This window comes from Poromitra crassiceps (genome assembly GCF_964638095.1).
Source record: "Poromitra crassiceps genome assembly, chromosome: 18".
Taxonomy (NCBI): Eukaryota; Metazoa; Chordata; class Actinopteri; order Beryciformes; family Melamphaidae; genus Poromitra; species Poromitra crassiceps.
Genome location: NC_139636.1, coordinates 10,888,622 through 10,914,584, shown reverse-complemented (window position 1 = coordinate 10,914,584; position 25,963 = coordinate 10,888,622). Strand labels below are relative to the sequence as shown.

General features: G+C 44.3%; 3 protein-coding genes across 3 annotated transcripts; 2 read left to right on the top strand and 1 right to left on the bottom strand.

Annotated features, from left to right (window-relative positions):
- Positions 1 to 421: 421 nt before the first annotated feature.
- dennd11 (DENN domain containing 11) lies at positions 422 to 11,243 on the bottom strand. Its single transcript, XM_083654613.1, has 9 exons — positions 10,681 to 11,243; positions 8,766 to 8,865; positions 8,497 to 8,655; positions 6,912 to 7,065; positions 6,172 to 6,310; positions 3,705 to 3,836; positions 3,453 to 3,603; positions 2,937 to 3,005; positions 422 to 2,778 (listed from the first exon to the last, which is right to left on the bottom strand). Exons 1-9 carry the CDS (start codon positions 11,018 to 11,020, stop codon positions 2,583 to 2,585), a joined length of 1,440 nt encoding a protein of 479 aa, XP_083510739.1. The 5' UTR covers positions 11,021 to 11,243; the 3' UTR covers positions 422 to 2,582.
- Positions 11,244 to 11,666: 423 nt separating this feature from the next.
- On the top strand, positions 11,667 to 18,871 carry wee2 (WEE2 oocyte meiosis inhibiting kinase). The gene is made up of 12 exons (XM_083654612.1): positions 11,667 to 11,691; positions 12,248 to 12,507; positions 13,005 to 13,225; positions 13,913 to 13,970; positions 14,497 to 14,666; positions 15,007 to 15,128; positions 15,258 to 15,404; positions 16,070 to 16,174; positions 16,463 to 16,548; positions 16,643 to 16,810; positions 16,988 to 17,136; positions 18,439 to 18,871. Exons 1-12 carry the CDS (start codon positions 11,676 to 11,678, stop codon positions 18,581 to 18,583), a joined length of 1,647 nt encoding a protein of 548 aa, XP_083510738.1. The 5' UTR covers positions 11,667 to 11,675; the 3' UTR covers positions 18,584 to 18,871.
- Positions 18,872 to 19,562: 691 nt separating this feature from the next.
- On the top strand, positions 19,563 to 23,356 carry bida (BH3 interacting domain death agonist). The gene is made up of 4 exons (XM_083654460.1): positions 19,563 to 19,704; positions 20,047 to 20,348; positions 21,096 to 21,229; positions 22,308 to 23,356. Exons 2-4 carry the CDS (start codon positions 20,072 to 20,074, stop codon positions 22,503 to 22,505), a joined length of 609 nt encoding a protein of 202 aa, XP_083510586.1. The 5' UTR covers positions 19,563 to 19,704; positions 20,047 to 20,071; the 3' UTR covers positions 22,506 to 23,356.
- Positions 23,357 to 25,963: the final 2,607 nt, after the last annotated feature.

The following is a 25,963-nucleotide window of genomic DNA, read 5'->3' as shown; positions in this document are numbered from 1 at the left end:
AACAGAATTCTTATTGGCTAATGCTGGTACACATCTGTGAACAACTCGACAAAGAAGGCATTTTATACAGTGGCGTGTGTTGTGTGTACATTCTCCTTTCCATACAACTACCGGTACATACACCTGGAAAAACAAACACCGTCAGAGACAGCTTGTGTGTGCCAGCGTTTCAACTGGAGACCGCGAGATCAGTGTTAAGAACAATACACAAATCTTTTAGCATACGTCAGTCAAATGCCTTAACGCAGTGGTTCCCAACCACCGGGCCGCAACGCATTTGGTACCGGGCCGCGAGCCCGGTCAAAAAAATAATAATTTTGTTTGTTTTTACAAACTACAAACATAAATAAACCTCAACTTGAAACTATGTTTCAACTACCACACAGCCTATAATATTATAGCCTATGTTTATTTAAAAAAATAAAAGTTTTTTTTTAATTATTAAAATTGACAACCGGTCCGGGACTTTTTTTTCCATCTATCTACCGGGCCGCGGCACAAAAAAGGTTGGGAACCCCTGCCTTAATGTACATACGTCAGTCAATTGACTGAGAAACTTTTCTTAAGGCCCCATTTTAATACCAGCACTGAACCCGAAGTGCCTTTCCTTATGGAATAGCGATTATTTGCAGCCTCTAGTCCTCTTCCAGTGAAATAATTAGGCAAAATACCCCGAAAAGGGGAAATAAAAAGCATCACTGTGTCAAAAGTTCCTCATTCCTCACATTTAGGAGTTGTGAGTAGACTTGCTTTGTTTTTCAGGGGGGGTCACAAGCTGAAAGGGTTGAGAAGCACTGCTCTAAATGGGCTTCAGATGTTCCATTGACGTACACGGAGCAAATCATCAATCTGCACGGCGACTGGATGTATTCACTTAATGAGGCGTCAGTCTGCCAGGAGTGTTCAAAAGACACTCGTCTCCAAGTCCACCAGCATCTCTAAAGCTAGATTCCCTGAATGGGACCCGCGATGAAAAGAGCCAGAGGAACCCTCAGCCCGGACAGACGGGGCCTTTCTGTGGAACTTCCCAGAGAGGAGGGGTCAAAACCTGCTCCATGACATCACCGGATCTCCGCACGAACACACACACACACACAAAGGGATATTTGTCACAGACGAGCGGGGAAGATCTCTCTGAAGCTGATCAACGAGAAAACTGCAACCGCCTCATCAAGATTCTCCAGTCAACTGCATCCATGAAATATGTTCCCTCCCCCCGATGAAGCAAGATGCTGGTTTGAGTTAAAAAGAAAATTAAAGCTGGTTTCCAGTGCCTCTTACAGTGCACACACACCCCCTCCCCCCACTCCAGATCCAGTGCCTCTACAGTGCACACTGCACACCCCCTCCACTCCAGAACCATGTGTTGGCTCAGACTGTGCAACCTCATGTTGGCAAAACATCGGGCCATAAACAGAACACAGAGAGAGTAAAGTTACAGTTCAAGCATGAGCGCGTGTTCATCAGGAAATAGTCCAGTGGCGAACAATGGTGCAGCAAGTTAGTGTTAAAGAATCACATTCATTGACCATATTCCTGAATCAGCACCGCTCACAGCAAACCAAGGTACTGTAAAAAAAACATGTCGCACTACACTGCAAAAAGGAAAGAATCAGTTACAGAACTCAAAGTGTGTCACATGATGTGCAGTGTGACTTGTCTCGGATCAAACGCAGACGCCACTTGATCAGACGGCACTCGGAACTCGTGTTGAAGGTGCAGCAACTTGGAATGAAATGTTGAACAACTTGTCCGTTCTCTTTCAGGATATCACACTCACTGACAAACGTAGTTCCATTTCATCTCACCTCTCTCACTTAACCAATGTTTTTGCTTGTTGCTTGATAAGATTCACACAGCCACCCAAAGTCAAATACGCACGAAAAAGGCTGATACAAACACCTATAGTACTCATGTTGCTTCCTCTTTGAAAGGTGGTCAAAAATCATTCGTTTAGCAAATTCCAAAAAGTACATGAGGTGCATTACTGGGGACGAAATAACAGCAAATATCATCTGAAGCTTGAAAAAACAACGTATTACGGCAGAAGTGTTTTTTGAAGTGTCATTTTGAATGCATTGCAATACACGAGCGGTAGAATGGAAAGGTCAATCGAAATGCAAAGATTGACTTCCCCATAGGGATGAGTGCAGCAGACCTGGATCGGACCTGATCGAGAATTTCTATAGTTTCATACGATGCGCCGGCCAGGATTGACTTGACGTGACGAAGCCAACAGACAGCACATGGTGGTGGGTGAAACATGAGAGAGGCGATAACAGCCAAGCCAAAAGGTAAGATGTTCCTTAGCCGCTTCGGGCCAGTGCACCAAGTCAAGTGTCCTCATTATCCACACTGGTTATAGAAACCGTTTCCAGAGGCCGGATGAGACCCACACAGAAGGAGATAAGCCACCCAGGGGTGGGGGGGACAGCAGGCAAGAGGTGAGAGTCCCAGGGTGGAGGCAGTGTCTTCAGTGTGTTGCTCCATGGGCCTGGAGAGGCGCACATAACCCAGCGGCACGGCACCCCCGGGTGCTCCAGCCCAGGGGTCCAGACTGGGGAAGGGGGGGGAGAGGGGCCTCAGGGGCAGCAGGGGTTGTCTATGACCAGCATGGCGTCGATGCCGTACACCTCCAGCAGGTCCACCAGGAAGGAGCGGTCGCCCTGGGGATCCAGCCCCATGGCCCGCACGTGCTCAGCGGTCAGGGTGGGCTCGGCGCTACCTGCCACCTCCGACAGCGTCTGGAAGATGCGGTTATTCAGCTCCATGAAGAACCTGGGGCAGCAGAGACGACTGCGTCAGTATGGACATCACAACAACTTAACACTGCGTCTTAAAGAGGAAACCAAACTGCAATAAAGCACTCCTTAAACATACTGCCTTTGATTATGACTCTACACTACATTTGCATATATTTTTTGTAAGGGACTCACAGAATGAAGAGGTCCTCTTCATTTGACGTGCAGTCTCCATCCACCTCCTGAGAGTAAAGTAGCATTTGCCTGGAGAAACCAAAATGTCATCCATCAATCAAGCATCATCAAAAACTGTCAAAGAGGTTGCTATATATTTTTGATGATCAAATTCAATGATTCTCCTCGAAATATTGGGCCAATAGCTTAGAACAAATTGCAATGACATTTTCAAAACTTTTGGGACATGTATTATATTCCATAACTTTTCCAGGGCAGACACACAATTTTCAAATCCCATGACTCCTGAAGGTTTTCAATTACCATAGCAGCCCTCTATAAGCAAATGCAGAAGACTGGTTGAAGCAACAAATTTACCCACCAATGATAGAGAGGGAAAACGATACTGTTGCAGATAAGTATTGTATCCATTTCAAATTTTTACTGTTGCAAATTAGTATTGTATCGGTTTCAATTTTTTTAGAATCGATACAATCGATACTTTTGACAAGCTTAATTTCACAGTATGTCGTGTACCTCTGCTCGCTCAGCTTCCTGTATTTCTCCTTGTCGGCTCCATTGAGGCGGAGCAGCGGCTGCAAACGCTCTCTGTGCGTTTTCACATTCTGGTTATCGATGTAGACGTCGTACAGGTCCTTCTTCTCCTGAAAGATCTTCTCTGTGGTGCCTGAAAACACACGTGCAAAACACGCTCATGCATAAGATGTGATTTTCCAGACATTACAAGCCAGGTTAATGGCTACATTAGCTATGAAGCTAATCACTCACAGGCCACGTACGACAACTCTGTTTGCAGGGTAGTGATGTCGGCTATGTTGATGTAGAAGAAAGGACGGAATTCAGGCACAGAAACGCCGATGCCGGGTAGAGAGACGTTGGCCAGGCAGCAACAGCAGTACACTGGGGGAGCAGCAGAACATACAGTATTGGAAAGAGACAAAAAAAAAAGAACATAATTTTAGGTTGTGGATAAGATCACATTTATGGCAGTTGTAACTTGGTGCTTTCACAAAATATTTACACAAGATTTTTTTATCAATATCATCATTAATGTGGATATAATGACTAAAGCCCTATTCACACTGGATAAGTATTATCTGGGGACTTCATGTGATTTAGAAATGATCCCCTGACGTCTGTTTCACACTGGATCAGCAAAGTCTTTTACTTTACTGACATTACTCTGTGTAATCCACACTCCAGAAGAAGCACCAATAAACTGGATGCAAAAAAATGCTCGTTAACATGACCCTGTTTAGTGATTTTGCCTTCAAAATAAAAGTGCTATAAAATATATACGGTAATAATAATATATAATATAAAATATAGTTTTTTACAATCAAAATTAAAGCAGTCACTTTGAGACCCAACATATGAACATAACAACACTAAGAGGAACCTCTAGTTTAATGTTTGAATGAAAATAGACCAGCAGAACAAATACAAAGTAGACGCCGGTGTGTTATTTCTTGAAACATTATCACTTCAATTTGTGTAGCCTATTTTATCGAGTTTGAATGAAAGCTTTTGTTTTGAAAAATTCTAACCGGAAGTCCAAATGATTCTGCTGCTCACTTTATCCAGCCGCTTGTTCGTGCACTATTTCAGAGAAATATTGATTGGAAAGTAAATAGGCTAACACCTTGCACCTAAAATGATGTCAAAACTTTCATTAAAGTTCGACTCGCCAACGCAGCCTCCATAATTCTTGACCAGAAAAGAGGCAGAAAAAAGGCGCTGAGAAAAGATAAAACCCTTCAGAAAATGAAATGACTGCCCAAATCACAGAAATGCTGATTCACACTGGGACTAATATTATCACAGGGCCTCTGTGTTTGATGAAATACGGTAGGTCATTTGCGGTGGAATTATTACTTTGCAAATTACGGACATGGCCGATTCGCACGGGATTAAGATCACAGAGGACCTCTGCATTTATTACAAATGACCAGAGCGCCCCAGGTAATACTAGTCCCGACACCCACGCGAATAGGGCTTAAGTGGGTAAAGGCAAATAATAGAACAGCTAGAACAATCTGGTAAATTCAGAAAATGACATCACTTTACTCTAACGTAGCCTTTAAAACCAGGAAAAGATAACACTTGACACATATTACCCAACATCTTATCTAGACTCATATCACAATATCGATATATCAATATATTTCCCAGCCCTAATAGCATGTCAGAAGCTAAACTGGAGGCAAACATTCAAATAATGGCTATTAAAATGTTGTGTGTACGTGTCTGTGTGTGTGTGTGTGTGTGTGTGTGTGTGTGTGTGTGTGTATGTGTGTGTTTGTGTGTGTGTGTGTGTGTGTGTGTGTGTGTCTGTAGCCCTTTTCCCATATGCGCTTTGTACCGCAAAATGACCGGTACGTGGTCTAATGCCTGCATGTGAGAAAGGCGCCGTGCCGGTATAAGCGCGACCCCGTCGTCCCCGACATTTCACCAGTTTCGACCCAGTCAGAAGAGCGGTATGCTCTTAAGGAGATGCAAGTGGAAACGGTTCCAGTCATTTTCCGCGACAGCGGTCCTTCAATCATGGGCGAGGAGTAGCCTACACACGTTGCTTAATGTTCCAGCGGGCATAATCTAATCATTCGCGCACATTAAAGCAAACTGGCGAAATGATCTTGTGATAGCCTAATAAGAGCAGTATGTCAGCTTGCTGATTTCCGAAGGCAACCCCGGACACATCAAACAAAGCCAGTCTGTAAAAAGTGCTTCAACGCGACGCAGGTGAACGGATAAACATCGAACCAGCAACTATTTCTCTCAGACACGGATCCCAACTTCTTCAAAGTGCATCAACTAATCATTCGCGCACATCAAAGCAAACTACTTCCACATTTCGCTTGTGCATTTGCTGTGTCATTCGCTGTGTCTGTCCGTGGCTGCTGCTCTCGAGCAGAGAGGGGAGGGGGAAATCGGCTGTGTTGATTACGCTGGCGGCTTGACGCTGCTCTTAAGTCAAACGAGTGTGATTTATTGTGTGACAACTGACAAGCGAACTTATTTCGAGTTTTGCCGACCCCCCAAATAAGCTCCCCCCTCCCCCCGCCCCCCCAACATACAGGAAAATTCGCTGATAGATTCCCACATGCGCGAGCCGAAGTGTGAAGGGAAATGTCCGATATTGACTTACAGGTAATTTTCCGGTACGCATGTGGGAAAAGGGCGTGTGTGTGTGTGTGTGTGTCTGTGTGTGTGTGTGTGTGTTTAAGCTCCTCACCTCTGTAGCAGACCACGCCCACAGGTGGGGGAGAGAACATGAGGATACGTTTCCTAAGAAGTGCAAACTTCCACAGCACCATTATCTGCTCCCCGAAGAAGCGGATGAACTGGGACATGCAGCCAGCTGGGTGGGTGATCTGCAGCAAGACAATAATCAAACAACATATCAAAATGTGGTTGCTGTTGTTAGGCGGGATCAGACGCAACATCATGTTGAAATCCAACCAAAGTGAGCATTTATAACTATTTAATTACTTAAAGTGAGCATTTATAACTATTTAATTACTTAAAGTGAGCATTTATAACTATTTAATTACTTGCTTGAGCAAACAAATTCTTTCGGCAAACAAATTCCACCTTGAGCGCACAATGAAGTCACGCCAAATAACTTTCATCGCTAAGAACTGACAGTCAATAGGTTGTCGATTGCAACATCAGTGCACAGCAAATGCGCCATTTTGGAGAAACTAGGCTACCTCTGATTGGCTGTCATGGTTCTGATGGACGTTCTGCCGTTATCCCATTGGCACAAGGAGGTATTATTCAGGCCAAAATGGCAGCAGCGCTGTTGTCAAAAAAGCATAGGAGTGTCGACTCTTGTGTTTCTTTACTCTTTGGTCAGGCTCCAGCGCTTTAGCAGCAGAGAGCGGTGGACAATGGCTAGCAACACCCAAGAGAACATGAATAATCCCAGAGGAGCATGCTGTTTGGACTGTGCGTGTTCTGCTGCTTCCTGACCTTCATCTCGGGGTGCATGCAGCGGTTGATGGTGGTGACACTCCAGGTGGGGCAGGAGGTGACCAGGCCGTTTCCTGCTGGGGGAAGCACAGCCTTCTTATCTTCATAGAAGGCCTCCAGAGGAGAGTACTGACCTGGGCACTGCAGCTGGTGTCTACAAGAGAGGAGAGCAACAACAAATCTTTTATTTTTATTTTTGGATCAAGTTTTTTTTCTTCTGATTTCCCCCCATTTTCTCCCCAATTGTACTTGGCCAGTTCCTCCTGCTGTCCCGGTTGTTGCGCCATCCCCTCTGCCGATCTGGGGAAGAGTTGTAGACTAGGACATGCTTCCTCCGATACATGTGCAGTCGCCAGCTGCTTCTTTTTACCTGAGAGCAAGGAGTTTCACCAGCAGGACGTACAGTAGCGCATGGGAGGATCACGCTATTATACTGCTCCCAGACTCTGGAGCTCCCTACCACCACCACACCCACCCATCGCCAGTCTGACACCATAACCACCACATTCAAATCCCGCCTCAAAACCCACCTGTTCAAACTGGCCTGCTCACTGTAATGTTCACAGCAATCAGTTATCAGTGACCCCTCCTACACGTGTCCGCCTGTCTTATGTCTCTTACCTTGGTTTACCTATGCTGGTGTTTGCCGATTTTATTCATCAGGCCCGAGGAGGTAATGTTTTCGGCGCCGTTTGTCTGTCTGTCCGTTAGCAGGGTTACAGAAAAACTACCGGGTCGATTTTCATGAAACTGTGTGGAAGGCTGTAGCATGAGCCAAGGAAGAACCCATTACATTTGGCCGCAGATCCGATTAGCCTCATGAAATTTGCATATCAGAGCAGACTGGACTATTGGCCTTGGTTGGCGGAGGTCTGCGCACTCTGAGTGAAAGACGCCTCAAAATAAAATGTATGATGATGATGATGATTTGTGATGAGAAAGACACACATAGACTAAGTCTAGTCTAGTAGTCTATCATCCAAGAGAAATCCCAGACTTGAATACATATTTCTGCCACACTAAGGCCATGGTGACCCTGCAGAAACTGCAGCCTAGATTACCACTCTCCAGTCTCCACACAGATCCAATAGTGTTGGGCAGAGTAACCTGAGCTGAGCCCTACGTACTTCTTCTAACTTGAAGAAGTAGCCGTGTCATACAGTATATCTATGCATAGTGGATGAGGAGATCAGCTTTGGTGAAGCAGAAGAAGGCACAGAGCGACTGAAGAGAAGATGCCTGTCAAGGTTTCTTCCATTTCAGCGCTCAGACTTCATACCACAAAAAGAAAGAAAGGCGGAATAGAAATGGGCTCTTGTGACGATGGCAGTAGCTGCCTGGGACTCAGGGTTCATGTTTAATAGATGAGAACATTTAAAATCACAAGAGAGAAGGACAGGAGACGGCAAATAAAAGAGAAATCTGCTGACATGGATGGGTGGAAATAAGTTGACTGACAAAAAGAGAATCGGGGGCCACACAAAAAACGACAGAAATCCGAAAAAACGTGATTAAAAAGAAAGAAAGAAAAGAAAAAACAGCATGGAGAGAGAGACACACACACACACACACACACACGTCTCACCTGACTTGGTTCTCCAGGAAGTGCATGTAGCGGTAGAGGAGAGTGTAGGAGGGGGACAGGATGCCCACAGACTTCATCCGGGCTCCCCGCTCCAGCTCGCTCTCCACAGGCATGTTTGCGAAGCAGGCCAGCCCGAAGTAACAGCCTTTACGGAAATATCTACGCAAGATAACATCAGGGGTGAAGGCAATGTGACATGAATACAAAGACCAGGATACAACAGACGGTCAGTCGTCCTCTGCACTGTTCCGCTGAGCGGGAACACTTACATGAAGTCATTGGCGATCCTGTGGGAGCCGCTGGCCATCGACTTGAATTCAACTCCGTCTAGATTCATGTCGTGAGGCAAGCACCACTCCACCATATTGCCTGCCACACACACACACACACACACACACACAATAAACAATGTGATTACTTTTAGAGATGGGATATCGGTCTTGGGATATCGGGTGCCGATACTGATACTGTATCGGACTGACGTCACCGTTCCACGTTGTTCCGATCCAGATTCCATTCACAGCTTGCACTCAATGCACTGGACCATAAACCCACCATAACATTACATGAAACAGTGCTAGTAAGTAGTAGTAGTAGTGATCTAGTAGCGTTAGCAGTTAGCTAACTCAACAACAAGCCCTTAGTTTTGGCGATATTTTAATCTTGTAAATATTTTGAGGGGGTGTTGGTTTGTTGAAATGTTATTTTAATCATTTAGAGTGGGTCAATTGTTTTGGAAATATCTAATCCCTTTATTAATTGTTGAATTTAATATTGTGAAATGTTATGAGATTGTTTTTTAATGCTATGAGATAATTGATGACCAAACCAAATGCTAAATAAATGATGTCACAGTAGGAGCCAGTTACTATGTAAAGGTGGAGGCGGCAGCTCCTTGGCAGAGTTCCCAAGAGCTCTGGTATTGGAATCAGTATCGGTATCTGCATATCGGAATCGGATCGGAACTGAAGAAAGTGGATTGTGTGCATTTCTAATTACTTTACTCCCCCATATGTGTCACTACTTTCCCTCATCCTGGACACTTCCCCTGTTTTATATGAGTCATATACAGTAGAATCGGGAAGTGAGGGAAAACAAGAAAGCAGCGACTCGTCAAATGTTAATAACCAACACTGACATGTCCCATATGAACTGCTGCTATGTTGACGCGTTGAATTATGTATTGATTATATCTTGGTCTGAACAACAAAGTTCAATTTCTATTCTACTCTCAATCCCACAGGACGGCTGCTCCTTTCTATCAGCTCGATCAGCCTCAGTCACTCGCCAGCCAGCATTCCTCTGGCATGAGCTCCTGTTTGAATTTTGACAGATAACGAGAGTGAAAAGGCTGGACTGAGCAAAGCACTACTGAAGGGGCCCAGAGACAGTGAAAATAGGGGTGGTATAATTTCACCATTATTTCATTAATTTTAAGATAGATAAATGAGAGAGTGTTGTAGGAAAACTGTTCTGATTAGAGGTGTCACATCAACAGCTTTGCACCAAATCATAATCCAACAACATCATCTCCTCGGACGGGGGTCTCTAGCACCATATGATATCAACTGGTGTGTTTTGCCTTTTTGCTGAGGCCTTCAAAATGTGTGAGGGCCCCTGGACCGGGCTGATGATAACATGCACCCCCCCCCCCCTCTCCTCACTTCATATTGTATTAGTATTGTCCCCATCGGCTGATGCCTCAAGCACCACTAGTCTGCCTTGGTTTCCCCCCAAAAAGACTTTGCAAGACAGACAGTGAATCATGATAAACATTACTGAGAGAGATATAAAACTGAGAAATATTAGACCAGTGATTCTGATTGTCAACCTTGTTCATATCAAGAACCCCTAATGTTAGATTAGTCCACAGAGGCTCAGAGCCCCCCATTTGATGAGATTTTGTCTCTCTGACAAAAATCTGACAATACGTTTTATTGATAAGAGTCCAGAATAATATAGCCTACTAATATATTCTATAAGAATAATAATAATAATAATAATAATAATAATAATAATAATAATAATAGTTAATTGATATCGTTAAAATAGCCATTCTTCTCTACACTATTGTGTTAACTTCATGTAATGGGGTCCCTCAAGGACCCCACGTTGAGAACCATTGCCTTAGTTACACAATACCGACGAAAGATTGGCTGCACTTGCTGCTGCCTGCTTGTTTACCTGATCTGGTATCAAAGGTGACCACAAACACAGCCACGATCTGGTCCTTTTCCTCCCACTGCTCTGTCACCGAGAGGCCGCCGTGGAAGGTCCGAGGATCCGAGAGGTCCCACGCGGGCCCAGGGTGCACGGTGTGCGGGCGGGCCGGGCTGGCGACAACAGCTGTTACACTCGGACTGCTGCTGGTGGCCGCAGCACCAGGCGGTGCTTTAACGTCTGGCGGTGAACTTTTCCCCGCAGCCGGTGCGTCTTCCTTGGGAGGGGCCGCCTGGGTCGGGTCGGCCTGGGTCGGGATCTCCTCCCAGTCCAGCAGCGGGGCTCGGTCCGACTGCTCCACCATGGTGCCCTGTGGGGCCGCTGCTGCCTCAGAGGAGGGCGAGGGAAGGGAAGGGGAAGAATAACACACAGCAGGGCGGGGTGTCCAGCCGAGTCGAGCCGCCTAAACACACTCCTCCTCTGGGTATAGCATGCTGCTGCTGCTGCTGCGCTCAGTCCGCCCGGGTTGTTTTCTATCTATTTGTAAGCGTGTCACATCCACATCCACATCACATCAACCACCAACCTCTTCCTCCTCACTGTTTTGATGACGTCGCCTACTTCCGCCCACGTGGGTATATTAATATTTCACAGTGGCCTACTTTTTTGTAGCATCTCTTTTTCACGACGCAAATAATCATTGCAATATCCCATATTATACATACGGATGGAGTGTGTATTCTTGTAAACAATAATGAGTTAGTGACCTTTATAGTCCTTTATTATATTTTTGATTAAACCTGTGGTGTTGTTGTTTTTATAATATCCGCCCATATCCTCACAAACAATCCACAAAAACTAGAAGAAAAGTTGTTTTTGTTATTTAAAGGTCAGTGGGTCAGGTGTGTCGCTTGTGTCATTCAACCAATCAGAGGACTGGCTGTATCAAACCGGATGCATAATTTGTTTAAGCAGGAAGTAATTTACATACGCGGCGCGAGATTCAAGCGTGGTGGTGCATGAGGAGATTTGCTCGTGAGTAGCAACATGATTTGAATTTACACTCAAATGAGACTAGTCCAGATTCAAATTTAGCCTAATTGAATGTTATGTAATCTATGGCTTTGCTATGGAACGCCCATTTCGACATTGTATCAGGAGTAGCCTAACTACACAGTAGCCTAATGAAACTGAGAAAACAAGACAGAAGTGTATTGTTTAATATAGTGCCTTCACGCCCTCTTCCGGGTTCAGCATGGCTAGGATTTCATTCCCCATTCGTTTTTCCACAGACATTTCATAAAATACTTATGAAAAGAGTTTTACTTGGTCAAATCAAGTGTCGTGGTCCACGTCTATGGGCAAATGTGTAATGCTATACTGTAATGGTTGTTGACATGGAATCTAATAAAATGAGGAGCTGCTGTGTGTCTGCCTATGTAGCGTTAGGGGCCCTAACGCTACATAGGCAGACACACAGCAGCTCCCCATTTTATTAGATTCCATGTCAGGGCACTGTAACGTTAGTTCCTTTTTTGATTAGGGACAGTTAGGTGTGGCATTAAAGGTTTGTTTTTGTACCTGCCTGCAGGCATGGCCATGCTGTTTAATGAGATCCCCCAGCAGCTGGACTTCTCCAGCTGTGGAGAGGAGGGTAGCAGCAGCGACCACAGCTCAGACGACTGCCCTGCTCGGATCTCCACCGGTCTCAGCCCCGGGTCGGTCTGCAGGACGCCCCGCGTCCACCGCACCAGGAGCATCACCATCTCTCCCTCCCTGCTCCCCTCCATCTCCATTCCTTATGCCGCCTGGAGCAAACTGAGGCTCTGCGACTCCCCCAGCACACCCAAGGTGGAGTATGGATCAAACCCTACTAGGGTTGTCAAAAGTATCGATAAGTATCAATACTTGTACAAATGTTTTTTTCTAGATCTGTGTTACAAAAATGATTGCAAAAAGGAATGCAGTTATCGTTTAGTTTGATTGGAGAAGTTTCCATCCTACTTGGCACTGGGTTATTTCTGTAAATACCTTGAGTGCTGATACTCAGCCCTAGTATTGATGATATAGCCTACTGTATAACTCTGTGTAATCTCAGATATGTGGTAAGATTTTTTTTCTTACATTTGACAGTATTTCATTGAATGAAATTCCATTCCAATTCTGCTTCCTGTATGTTTTTTTTTTTCACATTCCAATTCCTCAGTTGCACTACAATTTATGAGTTTAGCCATGCATTGACCCCAACCCTGGTCACTACTGAGCCTCTATGGTCTTTGATGCACCTGACTCCAAAAATGATCTGATAGGTCAAACCACATGAGCTGCATGTCTCTTCTCCCCTGCAGAGTCTGCTGTCCAAGTCGAGCCAGCCTTGCTCCAGCACGAAGGTCAGTCGCAGCCAGAGAACCCGCCGCTTCGCCTCGGCCGCTGCTAACCTCCTCCAGTGCCGCAGCCAGGCGCCTTCCGTCAACGTTAACCCCTTCACCCCCGACACCGTGCGCATGAGCAGTGAGCGCCACGAGAGGAAGAACTGCAGGAGCGACGATGACGATGATTATGGGCGCCGGTAAAAAGGACTTTGTCTAGTAGAGTAGGCCTAGTTTTGACAGGTAGAGAGTAGAGACAGTGGTTCCTCAACATTATTCAGCAACAGCGGTGAACTATGTTTCCCAGATCTATATTTTATAACATTTCATATGACATAGGGAAATTACAGTACAGTAGTAGTACTTTATACAGGTTTGGACACATTCATTTTTCTTTATTTTTCACATTTTTCACATTTCATAAGGTTTTGGAGACATCGAAACTATGAAAAATAGCACAAATGGAATTATGCAGTGACCCAAAAAGTCAAAAAAGTGTTGAATAAATCAAAAATCCATTTAGCTCTTTAAAGTAGCCAATCATTGCCTTGAAGGAAAGGCAAAGGCTTTGGAGAGAAATTCATATAGGATCAACTTCACTATTTATATTTGTCTAAGAAAGTCATTTCAAGCATTTAAGCATGAAGACTTTAGATCAAAATGGCAGTACATTCAATCAGGTGTGTCCACACTTTTGACTGGGAGTGTAGGTATCAAAATAACAGCTTTATTTATAACACTTTGGAGCAGATGAACCCCGGTAGATCGGGGTTGAAATTGCTTTTATTACAGGAAATGGTTGGTTTGCTGGACAGTTTTGAGTATCTTTGACACACGGTCTTGACCTGCTGCCTGTGAGATTCACGGCTGCTCGTTTCTCCTCTCAGATTGAAACACAGCCTGACATCATCAGAAGAGGATGATGAAGCATTCCTCCCACCAAAGGTACAGAGATATTTCTATCTGTGTTTTCCGGTGAGTAACTCCCCTCTCAGATGTTTAGATCTGATTTAATAATCAGGCTTTGTCATGTTTGGCTGCCTCCACACTTCCTGCCTTGTCCAAAATTACTGTGTTACCATTCAGTCACGCTTCCGGGTTTTCTCCAAGGAATCTCCAGAGAAAGCTTGTGCGTGTGCGTGTGCGTGTGCGTGTGTGTGTGTGTGTGTGTGTGTGTGAGATACAGAAATACACTGCTTCTGCATTAGGGCTTGGGTGTGGCCCACTGGTTTCCCAATTAGATTCCTGATACACAAAGGTCCCGATTCGGTATTGATATTCAATATTCAAATTAATATTGATTTGTTATCAATTATATCATTTTTAAATGTTTTGTTTCTTCTTCTTTTTTACCAGCCCTATTCTTCATTCAAACTCAAGATGGAGTTGTGTGACATCTGCTGCTTCTTTAGAAATTCTTTTGGTTTCAGCACAAGGCCCTTCCCTCCCCTCCGTCTTGTTTGTCTGGCAGAGGCGGGCTGTCCAGGGCTCCATGCTGTCGCGCTATGAGAGCGAGTTCCTGGAGTTGGAGCGCGTCGGCGCGGGGGAGTTCGGCGCCGTCTTCAAGTGCGTGAAGAGGCTGGACGGCTGCCTGTACGCCATCAAGCGCTCCCGCCGCCCCCTCGCAGGCTCTGCCAACGAGTGAGTCCACCACGCATGGCTCTCCCTCTTCTCAATTTACTTTATTTTTTTTTATGTATTTTAATTCATCTTATATATATATTTATTTTCAGTCTCGTTAAAATGTTGATTTCAATTCATGACAATATTTTTTTCATCTTTTTAGCCCTGTTTTAATTTACCACGATATCCTTGTGAAACTTGCACTGTTCAGCAGTGAAAGATTAGTTTGGTATGCAATGCGTATTCATTGTACCTAAAAGGTTCAATACAAATACGCATTATTGTTACACCTCTATTACTGAGTAATGATGAGAAGTGATGGCAGATTGACCCGTGGGTATGCTTTGTGCCCTCTCAGGCAGCTGGCCCTGAAGGAGGTGTACGCCCATGCTGTTCTCGGGCATCATCCACACGTCGTGCGCTATTACTCAGCCTGGGCAGAGGACGATCACATGATCATTCAGAATGAGTACTGTGACGGTAAGCTGCAGGACGGAGAGCGGAGATGGAAATGAGCTGAGATTCTACAGTAAATGTGTCTTGGTGAGCTAGACTGAATGGGGTCGCTTGGATATTGTCAACCTGTGTGTGTGACTGTGTGTGACCCAGGTGGGAGTCTGTATGATGCCATTGTGAAGAGGGAGGTGCAGGGTGAGCTGTTCTCAGAGGCTGAGCTGAAAGACCTGCTCCTGCAAGTCTCTATGGGTCTCAAATTCATCCACCGCTCGGGCCTCGTGCATCTGGACATCAAACCCGGTAAGTCTCTTCATCCTTTTATCCTTTTTTTTTAATCTTCCAATCTAAATACAACTAAGCACCATATCTGCCAACATACAGTAAGTAGGCTGTGAAAAAGAGGGAGATATTCTGGGCTATCAATCAGCAAATGCACTCCCCCAAGATGGGATCTGTCAGGTCCATCGAAAATGTCAGTCATGTGATCCGTTGTCCATTCTTCTATGCTGCCATATGGACAAATGCTCATGCTACCATATCTGTAAAGGGGCGGCTGTGGGTACCCATAGGTACCCCACTTTCATTCAGATATCTTGAGGTGAGAGGTCAAGGGACCCCTTTGAAAATAGTTTTTCCCTGGCCAAAATGGATCCAAACTTTTGAGCGTTATTTATCCCCCTTCCTGACAAGCTAGTATGCCTTAGGACCTAAGGCATATTAGATGACCTTAGGCTTAGGTCATGTAGTTTCATTTGATAGCATTATCTTCACTCTAGCTTTAAAACTGCAGCTATTTGATTTGTATCACTATGAAATCAGGAGATTAACGGCATTAATGACCAATCGGGAGCACATAAGGAGAGAGTTAAAAATGTGGAGACTCCCATGAACATCAGGAGTGTTGGCAGGTATACAAGCACTTAACAAGCCGATCACATCAGTATTTGCTTTTGTTTCCCCCCTAGGCAATATATTCATCTGCCAGCAGCCCAGCACGAGTCCTGCGGCTGAGGGGGAGAGTGAGGAGGAGGAAGGTGGCGGCTCTTCGGCGGGAGTCGTTTACAAAATCGGTAAATGGCGCTCCCATGTGGCCTAAAGTTTCACTACTTGGTTCTTCTGTGTCACTATAGAAACTCACCGGTAGCGAGCACACTCAAAATAGATTAAAAAGTGGAAGCAAAGAGTTCAGTAGTGAGAAAAAGCCAGCGCTCCAAATGTCCTTTCAGAGGTTTTAATAGTTCCTCAAAACCGGGCAGCAACAACAACAAACGTTTCAGCCAAAGGCCTTCCTCATTCTCACTACTGAACTCTTCTGTAACACTGGCACGCTGCTTGGTGTTTGTTTCCTCCCCCTGCAGGGGATCTGGGCCATGTGACGTCTATCAACAGTCCTCAAGTGGAGGAAGGGGACAGCCGCTTCCTGGCCAGGGAGGTCCTGCATGAGGTAGGGAGTGTTACTTGAACGTCCTTGTTGATCTCGTGTTGTATCACCGGTAGGCGTTGAAATAAACAAAGACGACCGTCTCTCTGTCTCCCAGGATTACAGCCATCTCCCCAAGGCGGACATCTTTGCTCTGGGGCTCACCGTGCTGCTCGCGGCCGGTGCTCCTCCTCTGCCTCAGAATGGAGACGAGTGGCACAGCCTTAGAGAGGGTCAGCTGCCCCACCTGCCACAGCTCTCGCCTCCCTTCAGAGGCCTCCTTCAGGTGCTCCTATCTCTGGACCGCTGTCTCTGCTGTCATATGAATCTGGATGTTTCATCGTAGAATAATTATTTTTACGAGATTCGATTTTATGCCGGCATTAGTATGAATAATAACCAGTTGAAATGTATTCTTGTCCGCGGTGTAGCCTGTTAAAAATGCTCTCTGTCTTTGTGTCAGTTGTTGCTGCACCCGGAGCCGACCAAACGGCCCTCTGCCAGGGAGCTGTGCAAACACACGGCGCTGCGGGACGAGAGGGCCGGCAGGCTGGCTGCTCAGCTACGCAGAGAGCTCAACGTGGAGAAGTTCAGGACAGCCATGCTGGAGAAGTGAGAAAGGATCATTTAAGCCACAGTGTCGTTTCCAGCCACAAAGATTGAAAGTCCTTGGGGACGCTTGGCGTGCTCGCCTGTAGGCCGCCCAACTGCTGTTGAGCAAGTGTGGGCCCCACTCAGTGCGCAGAACCCCTTGCCTTGTTATAGTAGTGAGATTTTAAAAAAGCATTATCATATGATGACTGGAACCTATCAGGATCCAGGATTTTATTATTTTACCCCCCCTTCATGAAATTGATTCCGCATATGGTTTGATGAAAATGTTCCAACTAGAGATCCAGAATATATACAAAGTACGTACTGCATGTGTATGAGAAGTTGCATAACGATTGGTCAACCTTGGTTTCCCTAATAGCAATTATACAATTTTTGTGACATGATTAGACAGACTGGCCTTTATATATGTGGTGGAATGTTGTAATTATGAAAGAAATTTGTTTTTGTTATAGGTCAATTAAATGAGCTCATGGTTTGGGAAATGGCTTGATGCATTCATATTGCATCTACTGTCCAAAAACCAAAAGGGCAAATATGTGACACTAAAACAATCTCTGCTCTACCCCTAGATTGAATTGCATATCATATCATGGCTGACCAATTTGTTTTGACCCACCATGGATTTTACAAAAAAAGTCTAATATTACTGTCTTTCGGAGGCTATGGCGGGCTAGCATGATGGTTCTTATACCATATGAAACTGGAAGACCTATGGAATCGATTGGTACCAACCATGCCAACCTAGCATGTTGGCAAGGGGGCTAAATAACGCTCCAAAGTTTTTCAAATGTTTTCAAAGTGGTCCCTTGACCTCACCGTAAGGTACCTGAATGAGAATGGGTTCTATGGGTAGGGCTAGGGTTACACACGTTGCATGGGCTTTCTGTCAGAAAGGTGTCTTTCCCTTTGAAAATGTTTACGCTTTTTTCCCAATCAACTCTAAATCTCTAATCTTTTTTTTTTAAATAAAACTTCAGTTTTTATTATTTTTAATTTTTATTTTATATTCAGAATGTAAATTTTCTATCAAATATAATACATTTTAATGTAATGTAATTCACATAACACCAACATTTATGTTTGGCCCATGGCCCTCCATCCAGGTTAATATTTGGCCCTTCATAGGAAAGAATTTGGCACCTCTGGCATAGATCTGACCAACAGGTGCTGCAGTTCTACATTTTATTGAAAACAAATAACCTGACTATTGGCTATTCTGCAACCTGGCATATTAATTCTCATATGTGAATGTTAATGAAACAAATGTAACTCTTATTCCATCCATTTCCTTTTGCACAGGGAGCTGAAGGAGGCTCGTATGGCAGCTGTGTCCCCCCGGCAGAGCCTTCCCCCTGGGCTGCAGCCACCTAACGCAGGCTCTCTACCCAAAATGGGAAGGCGGCTCGTGGGCAGGGGCGCAGCCCGATCCATGAGCTTTGCATGAGCAGGATATGGAGTCTGATGTGACTGTCAGACCTCTATGCCTGCCCCTTTGCTCTCACCTGGTGTGACGGCTCCCCTCAGTGACTTTGGCAGACATTTCACAGCCCTCCTGATAGGCATACCATTTAATTTAGAGGGGCAATAGGCATACCATTTAATTTAGAGGGGCAAGGAACAGCAACCCGAACTTCTGTATTGAAGAGGCACTATAACCTCAGATTCTTCTGAGTAGATTCGTGCAACTGAAAGACTGGAGAGACCTAGACAGACCTGCTCCTTGTTTTTTTTGTTTTTTTTTGTTTTTTAAGATTTTAAAGACTGATCTAATTCATCAATCAAGAACTTGTTTGGTTTTTTTAAGAGTGTGTAAATAAACATTTTAAGCATTTTATTATTTTGTTTCCTGTTCCTAACTTGATTTTAAAAGAAACCACAGTGGGGACTTTACAGTTTCCAGGGAACAGTTCTTCAGGTTATCTGTAGTTGCAGAACAACTTGTATGACTTGATTACAGAAAATGCTGTCTTGACATGATGCGGCAAAGTATTAGTAATCATGAGTAGCACATTTGTTATTTTAGGTAAGTAACTTGATACACAAACTAGTTACTTCTTGTTAACCATTGCAATGACCATTGCCCCTTTTGTCATGTTGCCGTTTTGGCCATAGGCTATATCAACACTTCTGCACTAACACTTGTTTGGCCCTGGCCGTTCTAGTTTCCCATGTGATGTGGGTAAAACTGTAATTCGCTGCTTGCATCAGCTTTTTGTCATCCATCTGGCAACAAAGTACATTTGTCGAAGCTAGGTTGAAACTCGGGTAGCAAAAGAATACACACTTTTTTCAGGCATTTTAACATGGAAGTTTGAAGAAATTTTATGGAAGGCCCATTTCCGACAGCTCTTGAAGGCAGCAGCATTTGTTGACGTAAACACGAAGCCCCGCCCCCAAGGGGATCCCCAGACTTAACCATGGACTGAACCCGAACACTGGCACTGCACCGTCCGCGTCCCACCAAAGCTCTTCTGTTTCCAGATATGGCGAAGAGGCAGTAATAAGTTAGACAGTTTGACATTTGCTTGAAGCTGTAATCTAACGTAAAGAGCCAACGAGTCAAAAGTGAGTGAAAGAGCGTACTTTTTAACCGAACGTTAGCTAAATGCTAATCTCTCGACTTGCAAAATAGTTTTTGTTTAACCGATGGGTTCCCAGATTGGCTAAGCTAAATGCTAACGTTACCGTTAGCTCAGCTAACTTTAGCAACAGCTAGCTAACGTTTTCTTAAGTTAGCGTTAAATACGACGTCAAATTATTTATTTTGGTACACATTTTGGGCAAGTTTTGGATGATTTAGCAAAGACCAATTTGGAAATATGAGTGAATGAATATCGGCCTATTAGCATAACTAACGTTAGTGATTTGTGGTGCCAAGCTAACGTTAATAGTCTTTCTTTAATTCAGCAAAGGCGCCAATCACTGATCAGCGATGGATGACTTCAGGAAAATGATTGGTGGGCCAAACGCTGACCTGCTCGTCCTGAGCTTCCTCTATCAGACAGACTGTGGGATTCAAGAGTTCCAGAAGGAGCTTCACTCCCTAGGCCAAGAGCTGAACGTCACCCGGGACACCAACTCCAACCCGGGCCCCTTGAGAGATGAGCCCCACCAAGAAGATGGCTGGCTTGAATCTGATGGTCACTGTCCCAGCAACATCATGGGCTGTCTTGGAGATATTCAGCCTCAAGTGGGACTGCACAGGCCTGGTGAGTTACTGTAACAGTTTGGGCTACTGTGTTATCAATCGCACAAGCATGACAAACAGATTAGTTTAATTCCTTGCCAAAACTCACATTTCTAGATAACCCTAAACCAAAGTTTCAGTCCATTGCAATGTGTCCAAACAAATTAAGGTTTCACTTTCCTATACGTTAAACACACTAGTGACTCCATGTTATTGTGGTGGAAAAGTAAACTGTTGGAAAGTCCCCTAACCCTAAACCTTGCTATTGAGTCTGACCTTCAGATCGCTGTAAAATTAGCTTTCAGATTAACAAAATGCTTGCCGTGAAAACAGCTGATTCACACCCAAGAAGAGGATGTTCCACCAGGGTAAACAAACTCAAGCAGTGACTCAATGTGAAAGGAGGAAGTGACGATAAACAATCAAAACCATAGTTGTTTTTCTCACACGATAAAGAAAAAAGTACCCACAGACAGACTACATACTTACTTGCATGCAATCTTTCTGCGTCTCTGATCAACATTGTTTTTCTTTTTTGAAACCGGCACACCCACATGACATGTGATATAGAGGTTGAATTGGTTGTCATCTGAGATGTATGCAAGTTCTTGTTTGATTGAAATGGTATGCTGATGCAACAGGCTCATTAGTGTATGTTCATCATGCGTGAGTACAATTCTCTCTATTCTGTTGAATCCCGAATCTGGTTTAAACTTTGGAACCTCAAACTTCAGGATGACTAAAGCCGACTGATGTTTGCCTCCTCCAGTGAACGCTGAAGAAGCGCAGGCCCTTCAGCAGGTGGCACTGGAGCTGAGGGACATTGCAGACCAGTTTGATAACAGCATTGTGGCTCGAGCTACCCAGAACCTGTCCAGGAGCCTGTCAAACTCCCCCATGATGGTAAGTCTGCCCTGAGCTCACAAAGTTCTGTGTGTGTGTACTGTAGATAAGGCATACAGCCATTTATTAGTTTCATCTGAATTAAACTAACACACTGAGTAGTTTTCTCAGTGAGGATTTGCAGTGTCATATTCTCATTTCTCCTATGTGCAGCTGGTTTCACTGTTGCTATTGATGTCTCTGTTCATGCTCTGAGTGATAGATGATTCATGCTCAACGCTCAACCACTGTTGTTGGAAGAAAAACATCAGGGCTTTATCTCAAAAAAGCACAATTGGGTCCTAGTAATCCTACAAGATTTTAAAACGAATGAATCACACGTGTGCAATCACAGGGAAAATAGACCTAGGTACAGAGTGACGCTTCCTCCGCGGCTACTGAATAGACAGGTCAGTGTGGTCAATCACCAAATGCATAGCTGGTTTGAAAAACAAATGTGCCCAGTACACAGTGAAACCAAACCATCACATGAATACTGCCCGTTTTAAACTACCTAGCGCAGTGGTTCTCAACCTGTGGTATGGGTACCATAATTGGTGGTACACCGGGCTCCCTCCCTCCCTCTCATAATTTCATTATGATGGTCATTTCTGAGCTGGTACTTGGTGAAGAAGGTTGAGAACCACTGAACTAGGAGGAATACCCATCCAGTGTAGCCTCCATGCAGAATGGTGGAGGCTGCCTCCATGCAGAATGGTGGAGGCTGCCTCCATGCAGAATGGTGGAGGCTGCGCAGCCATTGCATAGCTGTGGCCGAACACAATTTCTGCTCACTCAAACAGACATTTCACATTCTTATTTATAGGATAAAAAAAAAGCATAGACACAGGAAAAGCATAGAGAATGAACCCTCTTATTTTCTCAAAGCAATTTTCACAAAGCACAAAAAATCAATGATAAATACTGACCAAATCAGCAAGTCAAAAAAACGTGGCCAGACAAAAGGCTCCGCCCCTGATGAGGTTCGAAGCCGTGTGGAGGACAGAAAACCCCCCGGATCAGAACCGGACTGCGGCGTGCCGTGGACGAATCCAGCAGTTAACCTCTCGGTCTGTGTTTTTTTTTTTTTGCTTTCCAGCAGTGGAAGGAGCTGCTGACCCTGGAGGTGGAGCGGGTTGCGGGAGCTGTGTATGTGGGGCTGGAGCCCCTGGCTCAGGAGCGGATTCTGGTGGCCCTCACACTCACCCTGGTGAAGGGGGTGTGCGAGCGGGCCCCGTGCCTGCTCAGACACCTGTTCACCGCAGCGCTGCACTACATCAGCCCTGCCTACAGGTGACTGTATGAACTACAGGCTGGGAGGAAACCGACTGGTTTGCAGCAGTGGTTCTCAAATCTTTTGACATCAAGGACCCCTGACCTGACAAAATTAGACCACGGACCCCTCCCCCCATTTGATAAGACTTTGTCCCATAAAGTGTGAAACCCATGACAAAAATTGTCATACATGCTGTTATTGTGTTACTTATGGATGCGATTATAATTCAATAAATTCCCTTTTTGCTGGGGACGCCCTGGAACCCCCTCAAGGAACCCTGGGGGTCCCCGGACCCCACCTTGAGAACCACTCGTTTACATAACCTGAAAGGGAGGAGCTGCATCAACTTATTGCCAGAAACAGTCGTCAGCTGTCAAAATCCCATGGCACACCAATCAAACATTCTCTAACAACTGGCAACATGGGCTACACACAGACAAACAAGGATTGAAACATGTTGGATCTGACCAAACAAGGACAGGCAGCCATGGCACACCAACCAAACATCTGTTTGTCCGTGTTTGTTGGAGAATGTTTGATTGGTGTGCCATGGGATGGGCTTTAAGGAGGCTGCTCAAGACGGAAGATGGGCACAAAGCATTAGATAATTTACCGTTATTTGTGAATGGCAACTTGAATATTTAATTTTTTGACACTTGAAAAGCATGTGCATGGAATCTTTTGAATGATAGAAATGGTATGTCTGTTTTTCTTTGCTCCAATTTACCTCTGCTTAAAAAAAAAGTTCTTTCAGTTTATTTTTTATACATGAAATGTTTGTATTTTCGATTATTAATAATTTGGAATTGCTGAGGAGAAACAAATTCAGCTTTTTGAATTTTGTAATACGTCTCTTCAAACAATATTAAACATACCTCATTCAGTCATTGTATTCTGTAGTGATGTTTGGCAGTACATTGTAATGTGCCCTCTGAAATCAAACTCAAATTAACAACATTATTGCACATGTTGACAAAGCACCACAGAGACGTTCTCTTCGGTTGTTTTCTTTATTTAATATTCTGCTCTCAAACTGTGTATTGTAGGAAAAGAAAGTGAAAAAGTTGGGGCAACTCATACCCAAACTGCTCTGAACTTTTCTAACCACAGCTTCCACACACATCAACTTTCACAGTCTCAGTATTACTGTGCATAACGCTGACTGACATAACATTAAAGAAAGCCAGGCCCGTAGCTACCATTGAGGACACCCAGGTCATGACCTCGGTATAAAAAAATAAATAAAAATAGTCCCGGCCCCCAGATCTATTCATCTGTCATTGATGTTTTAAAGCCCTCATAAATAACATGATATATGACAGTTGATCAGAAATGCAACAATTTGCTTCCTCTCTGTGTGCTATAGAAGGAAGAGACATAACTCACCACAACATTCACATTTTGCATTGGGGCTAGACTTTGGGGACAGTTCTATTGAAGTGAATGGGTAAGTAACTCCCCTGTAAGTGATGTTTGTGTAGATGGGCCATTGTATTTAATTGAGCAGTATTCTGCCAATTTTATTAAATGGGGAGACATTATTTTTTTTATCATTTTAAAGCAACAGCACAGTAAAGAGGATATTAATCTAACATGATGTCTGTAGTTCTTTATAGATCTAGCCTCTTAATTTTGCTCTCAAAGTGCACCAGATTGAAGTATTTTACTTTAAAATGGACACAATTGTCTAACCGGGACCCCCCCTGGACCCCCCACGCCGCGCTAAAATGACCCCGGTATCTCTCAAACCCTGGCTACGGGCCTGATGAAAGCATCCCTTCACTTTCTACAGTGTGGAAGATGGTAACTACCCAAATCCACAATGTTCTTACAGCCATTCATGAATTTGCATAGTCCTACTCATACCAGAGTCATTTCCACTCCAAAGCCTGAAAGACAAGTCGTTCTATTGAACTGGCCATTAGGGCTGTGGCGATTCACTTATCTCCCGATTCGATACTATCACGATTCTTGGGTGCCGATTCGATTTATATTGCGATTCTTAAGTATTGTGATTCTACGATTATTGCGATTCGATATTACGATTTATTGCGATTTTTGTTTATTTTTTTCTTTTATTTTTTCAGTTTGTTTGCTTTTTTACACTAGATTAGAACATGGGAAAAGTTGAATCATACACTAGAGACTGTATATTATATATCATGAGTAGGGCTGGGCGATATAGTTAAAAACGGGCGGACTGGGATCATAATTCAGGCCGGGCATTAGATACCAAGCAGGCCAGGCTGATATGGGCTGACGCGCGTGAAATTTAGGCCGTTTGAAGCCCAATTTGGGCCGTTTGAAGCCAGATTTGGGCCGTTTGAAGTCCAATTTTACAATGAGATGCACCCACTTTAACCCTGAAGTGTAATTATTACTTCAGACTAACTAATAAAGTAATAAAACCACTAGTAAACCAGTAGGCGGCGCCTGGCCTGCTGTTCAGTGAGTGGCCTGACTGCAAGCACCCAAAAAAAAATATATATATATATATATTTTTTGCGATTATCGATTCTGGAATAAAAGATCGATTCAAAAAATCGTGACATTAAAAATCGCGATACTTAGGTGAATCGATTTTTTCCCCCACCCCTACTGGCCATGCAGCAGCAGTGAGGGATGTGTGACACCTTTGTAAAGTCATTGATTTTCCAGCTTAATTGATTGCTTTGGTGTAGCTGGGGACATCCTTAGTCTCAACGCCAGACCCATGAGAGTTCTTACGCTGATGGACTACGTTACTGCATGCTGCGGAGCGCAGCGATTCAACATATTTGAGTCTGGGGAGAGACTAGGGACATCAAGAGCTCCCATAGTGTTAAAATATTCCAGTATATAAAAAAGTAGTTCGTATTGTTTAACACCTGAGGCCTTGTCTGTATATTTTACTTCTTGATTCAAGTTTCCATCCAAAAGGAAATCTCTACTTCATTCCCCGTTAAGTGTGGAACCCCGACTTCCTGACAGTAGAGAAACGGTCACATTAGTCACATGACTACCTATTCTTTCCTCAGTGTGAGTGTAGCTGCTGGGTTAGTTGTGCTCACTTGACTCTCATGGTAAAGCTGGCATCTTTTAAGCAGTGGCTGACCTTTCTTTTGTAACTCATGCATGCAAAGTAGAGTTTCGGCCAATGGTTCTCAACTAAAAGTCGTGGGGCCTTTTTGTGTGGGTCACAGATGTGTGCATGAGAAAAAGGTCTACACCTTGAGGATGCCCGCAGCCAATATTAGTTTTTCAAAGGCTGTAGTGGGCTCAATTTCAAATTTGAAACTAGAAGACATGGATTGGTACCAATCTTCTCATGCTAGCTGAAGTTTGGGTCGCGAATTAATGACGAAGGAAAAATGTGGGTTGTGAGGCTCGACCAGCTGAGAACCACTGGTTTAGCTTATACAAGGTCTGTTGAGCATAGCCAAGGCAATTAGTGACAGTTCTACATCAAATATTCTTACTACTGTCCAAGGATGAAATTG

What these genes read in the sequence shown, in the direction of transcription:
- dennd11 (XM_083654613.1), bottom strand. Translation starts at nt 11,020, where the DNA reads ATGGTGGAGCAGTCGGACCGAGCCCCGCTGCTGGACTGGGAGGAGATC. An exon ending in GCATGCACCCCGAGATGAAG is followed by an intron (nt 6,311 to 6,911) that starts GTCAGGAAGCAG and finishes GTCTTGCTGCAG; the next exon opens with ATCACCCACCCAGCTGGCTG. An exon ending in AGAGTTGTCGTACGTGGCCT is followed by an intron (nt 3,604 to 3,704) that starts GTGAGTGATTAG and finishes GTGTGTTTTCAG; the next exon opens with GCACCACAGAGAAGATCTTT.
- wee2 (XM_083654612.1), top strand. An exon ending in AAGCATTCCTCCCACCAAAG is followed by an intron (nt 13,971 to 14,496) that starts GTACAGAGATAT and finishes TTTGTCTGGCAG; the next exon opens with AGGCGGGCTGTCCAGGGCTC. An exon ending in CTCGCAGGCTCTGCCAACGA is followed by an intron (nt 14,667 to 15,006) that starts GTGAGTCCACCA and finishes GTGCCCTCTCAG; the next exon opens with GCAGCTGGCCCTGAAGGAGG.
- bida (XM_083654460.1), top strand. Translation starts at nt 20,072, where the DNA reads ATGGATGACTTCAGGAAAATGATTGGTGGGCCAAACGCTGACCTGCTC. An exon ending in AGTGGGACTGCACAGGCCTG is followed by an intron (nt 20,349 to 21,095) that starts GTGAGTTACTGT and finishes TGCCTCCTCCAG; the next exon opens with TGAACGCTGAAGAAGCGCAG. An exon ending in TGTCAAACTCCCCCATGATG is followed by an intron (nt 21,230 to 22,307) that starts GTAAGTCTGCCC and finishes TTTGCTTTCCAG; the next exon opens with CAGTGGAAGGAGCTGCTGAC.